A 12,848-nucleotide genomic window follows, 5' to 3' on the forward strand; every position below is an offset into this window, starting at 1 on the left:
CATGTCCCTGTCTACAGCCAGCCCCACGTCCACTGGTGCCCTGCAGTTCCCAGGGCAGTAACCCTGTACACCTGCTTCAATGAGGGGGGCAGGGACCAGCTGGGACCCACACATGTGCACACCCTAGGGACCAGACAGCAAGTGTGAAAAATCGGGATGGGGGGTAATAGGAGCCTATATAAGAAAAAGACCCCAAAATCGGGACTGTCCCTATAAAATTGGGACATCTGGTCACCCTAGCACACCCCCAGGGAGTGGTGGGGCCCACACACGTGAAAGGGAGCTCATTTCTAGTTCAGGCCCATCTTTTTAAAAAAGAACTTTAGGTAGGGTTAACATACATCCGTATTTTCCCGGACATGTCAGGCTCTTTGGTTCTCAAATTGCTGTCCGGGAAAATACGGACGTATGGTAACCCTATTGGTACAACAAATACATACTGTGGCACATCTCTTAAATCAGAACTTTTTATAGGGAACTGATTGTTAAGATTTTGGCAGCTCATCACTGGGTGTGTCCCTATCTGTATGTATGTTGGTTGAAGTGTAAGGCCGGGAGCATGTCTGCAGCTTGTCACAGCAGCACGGTATGAGAGGGAGCCCAGGCTGATGGGTCAGAGGGCTCAGTGGTACCCCAATTCCAGGTGGCATCCTGGCGCGGGGAGGGAGGGGGGAACCATCACACTGTGATTCCAGGAGAATTTCAGCTTTCATTTACAACATTTCTAGCCCTCATGGATGCAGACAACCCTAAAGACTGAAAAACCAGGAAGCAAATGAAAAGGCCCCCAACATGTTTTTAAAATGTCATGAGTTTAAAGCCAAATCTGTGATTTTGGGGTGTCTGATTATTTTTGAATACTTGGGACTAGCAATAGTGCAGTAGCCTCATCAGGCTGCCAAGCTTTAGTCAGTTTACCACGTAGCTTCCCCACTCAAAGGCAATCACAGATGGAAAAGCATAAAACCATATGATGTAGGAGTTTGGATACTCCTTTAGTGGCTGATTTTCTCCACAATTTTGCTATTTTTAATTTTCTTATTAATTCTATTTTACTGTCCCAGCTGATCAATTGCATCCACAGTTAAAGGGGAACAATAATATTTTTTTCTGCCCCAATCCATCACAGCAGCCACCTATACCCTTTAGATCAAGTAAACTGAGCCCCCAGTTAGGGTGACCAGATGTCCTGATTTTATAGGGGACAGTCCCGATTTTTGGGTCTTTTTCTTATATAGGCTCCCATTACCCCCCACCTCCGTCCCGATTTTTCACACTTGCTGTCTGGTCACCCTACCCCCAGTGGCCAGTGTAGTGCAGCACCAGCCCTCTCTGCAGAAAGGAGTCTGCGCTGGTAAATGGTTTCTATAGCAGCAGCAAGGTTGGCAAACAGGGCTGGGCAGAGACAGCAGAGTTTCCAACCTCCCAAGGCATTTAAGCTGTTACTCTTCTGCACTGCTCCTTCTTCTGAACGATACATGTAGGAGATGCAGCCTGGTAAGTCCTGAAGCTCAGCAATGCTGTCTGCTTGTGTGTGAATAACCAGTGTGCTGTCAGTGCCGGGGGGAACTGGGGGAGGATTGCCCTTGGGACTAGATTGTAATGAAGATCCTGCTCTAATGGAGGCAAGTTGCAAAGGAGACCAGAGGGTCATTTTACTTTATTTTGAGACAAAAACGAGCTGTGGCATAGAATAAAAATGTTTCCAACTGAATCAGACCTGAAGCCCCAGACACCTAGAATCTATGTTATTAGTAAAGAAGCAGGACGGACAGTGTGGGGGAGGGGAGGAAGGAGGAATGACAATAATTACCTATATTTATATTGCGCCTTTCATCTGGAAGGATCTCAAAGCACTTTATTGACTGATGGCCAATTCAGCAGTAACATTCATCCTGCACAACCCAACTGAATTCAGTGGGATCACACAGTGTGCAAGTTAGAACCAAATTCAGCCCTGAGGATCAAATCCTGAAATCCTTCTCCACACAGGGAGTTTTGACCCAGTAAGGACTGAGGACAGCCATAACTTGCCCTTAAATTAATTAACTTCAACACAGGGATCACTCAACCTAAGGCTGCCATCTGTCCTGTTATTTCCAACATTACATTGATTTCCTCAGGGAGACACCATGCGTCACCAGCAGTATTTGTGGGACCAGCTATGGAATCAGCTCTAAAGCCTGAAAAACATAATCATGTGGGGAAATTGGGTTGTGATGTGCTAAAACAAAATCCATGTCACCCCATTGAGTGGCAGGATTTTACTTCATTGGACAAACTTCCAAAAGTGGAAACTCAAGCACGACTACTTAAAATTTCACTTTACTATGTATGTGAATTGGAGTGTGCATTAGCAATATTTAGGCTGCTTGATTTTTAGGATATTTTCATCTCTAAATGCAAATTGGTACTCAAAGCCACCACAAACTGTCTCTCTTTTTAAGAAAATATGTGAATTTCATGTAAAACATTTAGTGCTTGGTATTAATCACAATTAAAGATAATCTTATTTCTGAACATCTGTGACAGAGAGATAGTAGAGTGAGTCAAAACTGTCATCAAGGTAAAAAAAGAGTTTAGAAACCTAAAGATGTATATTATTTTAATATAATACAACATAGCCCATAGTCAAATATAAGACCAAAAAACCCCACAGGGCGAGGAGAGAGAATGTTAGCCCAATTCTGCTCACTTTGTTCATGTGCATAATCCTTTCACAATATTGAAATCAGTAGGATTAGACCCATAAACAAGGTGAGTAGAATTTAACACTTCAAGATGTATCTAAACACTACGAAAGTTGAAAATGTGCATCAAACCTTTGAATTTTAAAGATCATGTCAATTAAATATCTGCATCAATGATATATTCCTAGTGTGTGCATAACTGAGTATACTGTGTCATTTCTAATTCCAGAAAAGTCAAAGAAATTCTCTGCTTCAAAAATGACTCACACACGCAACCTGGCACCTAGTTTCAAGTGAGTAGAACAGCAGTATCCCTTAGGGATTTTCTGTGAACTTTGTTTCAAAAAGATATTTAGGCAATATTGGGATGGACAGTACTGTATTATAATCTGACTATATATGCACATTACCTACCGCTGGAGCCCAATTGGCTCTTTACTTGTATAGATTTGTCAGACTGTTTACTTATAAAGCTACTAGCAACTCTTCCTCCAAATTAAACTACCTTTTAAAATTACTTTCCTGGCATATGTGAAGATTAGAATCCTCTTGGTGTTCCTTGTTTAACGGAAAAGTTATTATTTATACAGGCTCAAAAGTGTGCTAAGTGCCTTGTAGTGTAGACAAATGTCCTTGTCTCAAAGAACTTACAGTCTAAGACAATGTATAGGAGGAGGAGGTGGTATACAGATTAGGAAACAAGCTACAGACTAAGAGTTTGATTTTAGCAACATGCTGAACACTCTGGCCCTGATCTAACAAGACATTTAAGCATATGCTTAATTTTAAATAGGATTAATTCCAGTGGATTCAGTAGGACTATTCACTTGCTTAAGTCCTTTGGTGGATCGGGGCCAGAGTAAGGATGTTAAGCATTCTTTCCCTCCCTCCCTATTTTTCTAAGACCAGGTCTACACTATAAACTTACATTGGTATAACTATGTGGCTCAGGGGTGTGAAAAATCCACCCCCACCCCCACCGAGCAACGCAGTTATACCGACCTAACCTCCAGTGTAGACAGCACTATGTTGGTGGTAGAGCTTCTCCCATGCAATAGCTACCGCCTCTCACTGAGGTGGATTAACTACCCCGACAGGAAAAGCTCCTCTCATTGGCACCGTAGCATCTTCACTGAAGTGCTACAGCGGTGCAGCTGTGCCTCTGCAGTGTTTTTTGTAGACCTGCTCGGCCTAACCCTCCTTGATGGAAGAGAATAGGTGAGATAAGGCTCATGGAAGAAGTGTTTTGGGGTTTTTTAAGATGAGAGTGGGGGGTAGGACTTTTAAATATGCTGAAGGGAAAGTCAATGGGAGTTCGGTGCTTGTCTACACTTGCAAAGTTTTTGCGCTGTAAGTTTCACCGGTGATAGGGAACCGGTGAAAGTAAAGCGCTGATTTGTGTAGTCACTTAATTCCTCAGATGTCAGTGTGTTTACATTAGCAGCACTTCCATCTCCGATGAGAGCAGCGCTCTAGGGCAGCTATCCCACAGTGCAGCTCTCTCCAGTTTGATGATGGGTCTTGTGGGAAGGGAGGGGGTGATCGCGGGGCATCCTGGGTCCCTGCACAGCCTCCTCTCCCCAGACACTGATCAGCTCCAGGAGCTCAGCATTGCTCCAAGCAGGGGATCCAGAGCAGGAATTGTCACCCGCCAGATAAGTGAGCACTTGCCAAGAAAACAGGAAGGGGAGTTTCAAAGTTCCCAGAGTTTTACAGGGGGACGGGTGGATGTCTGTTTACCTAGCAACAGAGCAGCAGAGCTGCTGGCTAGAGTGGTCACCTCAGCACTGTGGGATATCCTCAGGAGGCTAAAAGCTCTGTAAACAGGAAGAATGTGTCTTCGCTTGCACATCACCACAAAAGCATCACCTTTAAGAGCTGTATGCCTCTCATGGAGGGAGATTTCTTTTTGTGGTGAAACTTCTGAGGGTACATCTACACTACAGGGGGGGAGTCGATTTAAGATACGCAAATTCAGCTACGTGAATAGCGTAGCTGAATTTGACGTATCGCAGCCGACTTACCCCGTTGTGAGGACGGCGGCAAAATCGACTTCTGCGGCTTTCTGTCGGCGGCGCTTACTACCACCTCCGCTGGTGGAGTAAGAGCGTCGATTTGGGGATCGATTGTCGCGTCCCAACGGGACGCGATAAATCGATCCCGGAGAGGTCGATTTCTACCCGCCGATTCAGGCGGGTAGTATAGACCTAGCCTGAGTTTCACTGCAAAAAGTCATTGGCAAGTGTAGACGCTCCCACGTTTTTTGCGCCAAAAAGGGACTTTTTCCGCTTTAAATGGCAAGTGTAGACATACCCTAACTCTCTTAGGCCTTGTCTACACTGCCACTTTACAGCGCTGAAACTTTCTCGCTCAGGGGTGTGAACCTCCCCCCCCCACCCCCCGCCCGAGCGCTGCAAGTTTCAGCACTGTAAAGTGGCAGTGTAGACAGTGCAGCCATGCTCCCAGCGCTGGTAGCGATTCCTCTCGTGGGGGTGGTTCTTTTACAGTGCTGGTAGAGCTCTCTCCCAGCGCTGGTGCTGCGACTACACAGCCATGTTAAAGCGCTGCCGCGGCAGCACTTTAACGTTGGTAGTCAAGACAAACTCTTAGATACTTTTGAAGAACTCCAACTTTGCTCAGAATGAGATTTCCAGCCATTTTTTCCCCTTTCCTCCCTATGACTGGAAAGGTCTTAATGGGCCATTTCACCTTGAATGGTCCCTTGAAATATGTGTTAACTCCTTATGCTAAACAATTGGTTCCACCTTGTATTTAACTGTGACGCTCTGAGGCCTGGTCTACACTGGGGCGGGGGGTAGGGGAGGAGAATCGATCTAAGTTACGCAACTTCAGCTACGTGAATAACGTAGCTGAAGTCGACATACTTCGATTGACTTACCGTGGTGTCTTCACCGTGGTGAGTCGACTGCTGCCGCTCCCCCGTCGACTCCGCTTGGGCCTCTCACGGCAGTGGAGTACAGAAGTCGACAGGAGAGTGCTCGGGGATCGATTTATCGCGTCTACACTAGACGTGATAAATTGAACCCCGCTGGATCAATCGCTGCCCGCTGATCCGGTGGGTAGTGTAGACATACCCTGAGTATGTTTCCCAGACCTGAACAAAAGCTCTTTGTAAGCTAGAAAGCTTGTCTCTCTCACCAACAGAAGTTGGTCCAATAAAACTGATTTTCAAACTTTTTAGGCTGCATACCCCTTTCCAAATAATGTAGTCTACCACATATCCCCAGCTGAGATAGAGTCATACTATACCTGTGGTTAGATTGCCAAGACTTACTATATAAAGTGCATTGTCCATTGTTATAGGATTTTTCTCACATACCCCCCGATGGGAGCTGTGTACCCCTAGGGATACGCGTACCCCAGTTTGAAAACCACTGAAATAAAAGATATTATCTCACCCACCTGGTCTCTCTAATTTCCAGCCATAGGGAAGCCAGTAGAAGAAAGCATAGGAGAGGAAGGCATATATCATGCAGCAGAGTCATGAGGAAAATGATATTGCATTGTGAGCATTGATGATGTGTGACAGACTCTGCAGGAGAACCCAGGGTTCTGAGGCATTTATGTTTTTTAAATGAATCACTTCTCCCCATAGCCTACTATCACAAAACTAGAATTTTTCTTTTTAAGGAAGCTTGACATTCACGGTTTCTGGGTAACTTGGATTATTATAGTTAACATTGCTAACATCTTTTCACTCATTAAAAGGGGGATAAAAGAGAAGAGCTTAATTTAAAGGCCTCAAATTTCACTTTTGTATCACAAGTATTTACAATACTTCAGAGCAGTAGAAATGTTTCCATGATTTAAAATCCAAGGGAAATAGTGTTTCTTTAAGCTAATTCATTCCCTGCAGCGTTTGCAACCCAGCCCAGCCATCAGAACATTGTGATAGTGTATAAATACGAAAACTGGCTAGAAACAAGACTGAGATGGATTCGTTCCTTTTCAGTGTCCAACATAAGCATAATGCTGAATGGTTTTTAATATTCTTTCATTTTTAATAATACAGTGTAATTAACAAAATGAGCCAGGAATATTTTTAATGCTCTACTGGACTCCTTCACTCCCTCCACTGGAGAACCATGTAAGAGGGGGCTTGAGAAGCTCTGGCAGAACCTCCTGTTGAATATCTTCTCACAAGGAAGGAGTTGAGCCCCTCTGAAGTTTGGGGGAGCCATGTACACAAAGCCTTCCCACTACTCTGCAGCACTCCAGTCTCTCCCACCCCTTGGTTACCTGGCTCTGCTAGGAACTTTTATACCCTGCCACACCTGCAGCTGCACTTTTATGTCCCCTTCACTCATAGGACTGGAGCCTAGGGCCCTGCTATTTAGCAAATAAAGTTTTAGGGCCAGGTTATGGAGGCTTCAGGGCCATAAAGGAGCCACAACTGTCCTGGGGAGAATTTCCCTATGTCAGCAGCTATGCAGGGCTGTCATAAATGCCCCTCCTGTTGCAGTGTAGGGAGTATGCAGGGGTGTGTCTGCGTAGTGCTGAATGTTACAGGGATTTCTGGGCTGCTTTGCAGCCCTGCTGTAAATAAGAGCAGCTCAGGAGCTGCTAAACCACATGCTTATGCATATACCAGCCACCACAGCAGCCCAGACTCCAAGGGGAAGGAGGGTACAAAAGATACATGAAGTCACTGTCCCACCCCAAGGCTGTGCGTGTAGTGCTATGGTGCAGCTGTAAAGTGGTGCCTTGTTGTTCAAGCTGCAGATGTGGTGGCTGGATAGAAACAGGGGCCCATCAATAGGGTGACCAGATGTCCAGATTTTATAGGGACAGTCCCAATATTGGGGTCTTTTTCTTCTACAGCTCCTATTACCCCCCACCCCCTGTCCCAATTTTTCACATTTGCTGTCTGGTCACCCTAGCCATCAATAGTGTGAAATGGTAGGTGGAGAAGTCCCAAGAGGTTGAGAGACAGCTGCAGAACAACCCTTGTGGGTGGGGAAGGGGGAGGGCAAGGAGATGAGACCAGACTGGAGTGATTCAGAAGAATGAGCACAGCTGAGAGAACACCCTGTCCTGGAGATCACAACTTGCAAATAGCATTGAATGCTTAGCACAGCATTCAAACTGTTAACACCGGACATGGCACATGACTCTGTCATGGTTTTTGAAAAGCATGAAATAAGAGACCTACAAACACCCAGCAGAGGAAGCAGCTTGACATATACCATGGATTTTATTTTCTTCAAACCAACCCCACCCCCCGCCCATCTAAGTCATTGATTGATTGAGCTCCTGCTGTCTGCAAACTGCCATCTGAGAAGTGTGGGAACTCCAGGTTGCTGAAGAGATAAACTTGAATCAGACCTTATGTCTACACTGCAAGTAGACACCCTTGACTGGCCCATGGCTGCTGACTCGGGGTCACAGGGCTTGGGCTGTTTAATTGTGTTGAAGATGTCCCAGGCTCTAGTCCCTGCAAGGTGGGAGCCTAATCAGCTGGCAAAGGCCAACCATGAGTTTTTAATTACAGTGTAGACATATCCTAAGAGGAAACATCATCCGCAGCCTGAGGCAGAGGTGAATGGCCTGCATACTGGGTCCAATCAGCTCTTGAATTTGGGTAGTGGAGGAGGTGGGGGTTTTAATTTGTTTTTTAATCTAAGGTGGGAAAATGCTTATTTGAATATAAATCAGTAAAGATGGATCTCAGAAGTATATGTTCCATTTATGCTAAAAATATTGAAGTGTCATCAAAAAGTTGACTAAGACTGGAAGTTGCAGTCAGTATAGAACCTGAAGCTCTAATATATATTGGAGGAGGGATAGCTCAGTGGTTTGAGCGTTAAACTGTGGGTTGTGAGTTCAATCCTTGAGGGGGCCACTTAGGGATCTGGGGCAAAATCAGTACTTGGTCCTGCTAGTGAAGGTAGGGGGCTGGACTCAATGACCTTTTGGGAGCCCTTTCAGTTCTATGAAATAGGTATAACTCCATATATTATTTATGTTAAAGTCAGGAAAATATGGACTTTCATACAGATCCCATCGCAAGTTTTTCTGTCCTGACCACTGCAAACTTGTGTATTAAGGATAAGATAAAATAGACTATGGCTTTGCCGAAAGCAAAAGGTAAGGTCTGTTCCATCTAGTGGCTCAAGAATTATTAAAAAACTAAACCAAAACAAAACATAGGCATGTAGGAGTCTTTGACATTGATTGTATTGCCATCTGAAGGCCCATTACTTGGTAATAGGAACCAGTAGAACAAAAGCAGATTAGACACCTCACCTTCCTCCTCTTTTTTTGTAACAGATTTATGTGCCAGCTTCCATAAATGAGACAGTTACTTTCAGAGGGGCTAAGGCTGATTTTCAAAGGAGCACCAACAAACAGATGCCACTGTGGGCATAACCTCTAGAGCAGTGATGGGCAACCTGCGGCGTGCCAGCAGTGGCTGCTTCCCGCAGCTCCCATTGGCCAGCAATGGCAAACTGCAGCCACCGGGAGCTGTGGGGGATCCATGCCTGTGGACAGTTAACGTAAACAAACTGTCTTGCAGCCTGCCAGCAGATTACCCTGACCGGCCGCATGTGGGCCACAGGTTGCCCACCACTGCTCTAGAGTATATTGGAATATGCTTTGTAAAAAAAACCCCTCACCTTTGCTTTTCTTTCTCTCGCTGCAGACAAATGGATACGCTGAGTTCAATTGAGGCAGAGTACATAAAGAATCTACAGAAAGAAGTCTACCTACTGGAACTTGAGACATCATTTCTATATCCTTTAACAAACCCAAAACTTTATTTAAAAAGCTATTTATTTTCTCTGACAGAATACCATATTGCACCTGATAAAGAATTACAGAATGTTACAGCATTCATTTGGGGAACTGTACTTAATTCTCCTGCTAGAAAAAAACCCATAGTTGAATCATTTCATTTACTGTAGGACACGAAGATGATTCCTTTTGTGTGGTGCTCTATGGATGATTCTTCCTGGTTTGGAATGTGTGTCGGAGTCCCCTTGTTTGGGAGGATACATTTGATCCCTGCAGGTTTCATGGGTATGCTCTCATCTTAGTTTGAGAATAGACTGAATTCTATAGGGAAATGACTTTCTCACACCTGGGGATGGAGTATAGCAGAGACTGTGACAGCCTCTGTGTTAGAGTGAACTTTTGTCTTGGATACAAAGTTCAGTTACCTGTTTGGAGACTATGGCTTGGTCTACACTACACAGTTAGGTAGAGGCAAGGCAGCTTACATCGACCTAGCTGTGCATGTCTCTACATGTAAATTGGTCTCCCACCGCTGTAAGTTCCCTGTTATGCCGACATAGTAACACTGCCACCCCAACTGGTTGCCTGGCATGGTGAGCACATCTAGCAGCTCTCCATTGTTGAGTGCAACTGGCCAGCTGATCATGTCAGCAACACACTCCAGACGCACTCCTGCATGAAGTAGACAGGAGATATTGGATCTCCTGCGCCTGTGGGGAGAAGAGGCTGTGGAAGCATAGCTATGAACCAGCTGTAGAAATGTCAACAAGACATCTATGAGCAGATTGCTCGGGGAATGCAGGAGGAGAAGTATGACAGGGACCAGCAGCAGTGCCACATGAAAGCCGAGGACCTGCGTCAAGCATACTCGAAGGCCAGGGAGACCAACAATTGATCCACTGCTAAGCCACAGATGTGCCACTTTTACAAAGAGCTGCATGTCAGGGAGTCTGCAATACTCTGCCAAAAGTTTCTACGGAGAGCTGCCTTATTTCTTCCTCCACAGTAGGACACTTTCCCACACCACTCAGCAGTTACTGCAGCAGGCACCATTGCAGTACACAAATGATCAGCATATGGGCATGGGCGGCAGGTGAACCCCCACTTTGGGGAGATTCTGCCCAAGACCCTGCCCCCCACACACTGGAACCCCAACCCCCCCCCCCAGGAAAAGCCCTGAGGGCCCCCACCCAACTGGAGGAGCCTGGGCCCGCTAGCCCCAGAGCTGGGGTGAGCTGCCACCCCCCCCAAGACGCCAGGCCAGCCCCAGTGCCTCCAGAGTCAGGACGGCCCCAGCGCGAGCTGGCAGCCTCCCTGAGCGCCAGCTCCTCCCACCGCCGAGCCGCCAGCCCCAGCGCCCGGCTCAGCCTCCTCAGTCAGCCAGCTGCTGGCTCTCTGCATCGCTTCTCACTCCCCTGTCCCAAGGAAGAGGGACGTGGCGAGCAGTGGGGACCTTTGTGGGGGATGGAGTGGAGGAGGCGGTGGGGAAGGGGCGGGGTCACCTCGGCCCAGTTATGTATTTTAGATGCATGAAGGTTACAAGGGTCAGTTCCTACCTAAGAATCTAGACTAAGAAATCAGGTTTTTACATATGATAACTAAAGAGAAGTGATCAAAAACCAGCTGAAAAATAAAATTATTTCTTGGGGTTTGTGTTTTGGCTGAACATTTAATTAGACTTGCAGAAGAAATAGCAGTCAGCTTAGACACAAGGTCCTTATTGTAAGAAGGGTAATAGTATTACTGTACACTTGTTAAGGTCCTTGTTTTTAAAGTAAAAATGCACTCTTGGCTGGAATTTATTGTAATTGGAGTCTTGCAGGAAAAATAATTTCTGGAGGCTCATTTGCTCCCTTCTGCTGCATATTGAGAGGGGAGAAAAAAAAAGTCAGAGAGAGCATGTAGAAAATGGGTAAGAGCACTATACAGAGAGCAAAAGCCTGAAGTGTTTGCCCCCACCACAGAGACTGACTTTTACCTTTCCCTGGGGGTGCTCCACCCCTGCTCCGCCCCAGGCCCCACCCCGCTCCGCCCCTTCCCCCAAGGCCCCACACTCGCTCTGCCTCTTCCTGTCGCCGCTCCATCTCCTCCCCCTCCCCCAAGGCTTTACCCCCACCCCGCCTCTTCTCACCCCCCACACCGCTCCCGCCCCTGAGCACCCTGCCTTCGCTCCACCTCTTCCCATCCCCGCTCCTCCCTCTCCCTCCCAGTGCTTCCTGCCCACCGCTGAACAGCTGATCCGTGGTGGACAGGAGGCACTAGGAGGGAGGGGGAAGAGCTAATTGGCGGAGCCCACCGAACAGCTATTTGGCAGGTGGCTGCTGAACACTCACTATTTTTTTTCTGTGGGTGCTCCAGACCTGGATCACCCACGAAGTTGGCGCCTATGGTCCCCACTACCACACAGATACTTTCAACCTCTCAGGGCCGGCTCCAGCTTTTTTGCCACCCCAAGTGGCGAAGCGGAAAAAAAAAAAAAGACAAAAAAAAGACAAAGCCACGATCAGCGGCACTTCGGCGGCAGCTCAGCCGTGCCGCTTCATTCTTCGGTGGCGGGTCCTTCCCTCTGAGAAGGGCTGAGGGACTGGCCGCTGAATTGCCGCCAAAGACCTGGACGTGCCGCCCCTTTCCATTGGCCGCCCCAAGCACCTGCTTCCTTCACTGGTGCCTGGAGCCAGCCCTGCAACCTCTGTTCCACCACAACACAAGAGCTCAGCTGCACCTGACTGCTCACCAGAGAGGGAGGAGAAGCCAGGAAACAGCTGTTCTGCTTGGCACATTTCCCCTGAAAACTAGCATGTTATTTGCTCTGGGCATTAGAAACTTCCCTTTTTTTGGCTTTGCTACACCCTCAAGGGGATCTGCATGCCCAGGAGGCCAGCCAGTGGGAGGAGGGGAGATGTGGGGGTGGGGATGGGTGCAGATTGCTGCAGGGTTTTCCCCTGCGAATGCAATGATCCCCAACCACACCCGCTCCCCAATCTGCAGAGTCGACGTGGCAGCTGTTTTAGCAGGTCCTCCTTCCTGCACCATTTTACCTGCACATACACATTCTGAATAAAGTCAGCGTAGCCAGTATTTGTTAAAAGTTAAAGGGGGGACTATACCACAGGAAGTGATGATGCACCTAACAAGGCTCTTTTTAAAACACACTATTTAAGATCACATGAAGGGTGAAAATACACCCCTATATGCCAAAGGCCTAATGCACCTCCTGAATGCCACTTAAGGTCTCAAAAAACAGCCTCCGAAGGACTCAGGAGGTGCATAGATCTTATGCTGGTCCTTCTCCAGAGGGATGAATTTCCTCCTTGCAAAATAAAGTGTATGTCTGAAAAGGTTTAAAACAGGGCACTGCACTCTGTGCTCCGTTGTGGAGCTTTAGTTCCTAACAATGACTTA

General features: G+C 46.9%; 1 protein-coding gene across 3 annotated transcripts in view; it reads left to right on the top strand.

Annotated features, from left to right (window-relative positions):
• The first annotated feature begins 1,408 nt into the window (after window positions 1-1,408).
• LOC128831402 (protein Daple-like) overlaps window positions 1,409-12,848 on the top strand; it is a 56,000-nt gene continuing 44,560 nt past the window's right edge. For 2 of the 3 annotated variants that reach the window (XM_054017749.1, XM_054017751.1), the window contains exons 1-3: window positions 1,409-1,497; window positions 2,920-2,983; window positions 9,355-9,444. In XM_054017749.1, coding sequence (XP_053873724.1) covers window positions 1,488-1,497; window positions 2,920-2,983; window positions 9,355-9,444 — 164 coding nt within the window. In that variant the 5' untranslated portion in view covers window positions 1,409-1,487. Of the gene's footprint in view, window positions 1,498-2,919; window positions 2,984-8,172; window positions 8,250-9,354; window positions 9,445-12,848 lie in introns of those variants that run through there. The other variant, XM_054017750.1, reaches the window with a different exon arrangement.

The sequence above is a fragment of the Malaclemys terrapin genome, chromosome 2, assembly GCF_027887155.1.
Source record: "Malaclemys terrapin pileata isolate rMalTer1 chromosome 2, rMalTer1.hap1, whole genome shotgun sequence".
Classification (NCBI taxonomy): Eukaryota; Metazoa; Chordata; order Testudines; family Emydidae; genus Malaclemys; species Malaclemys terrapin.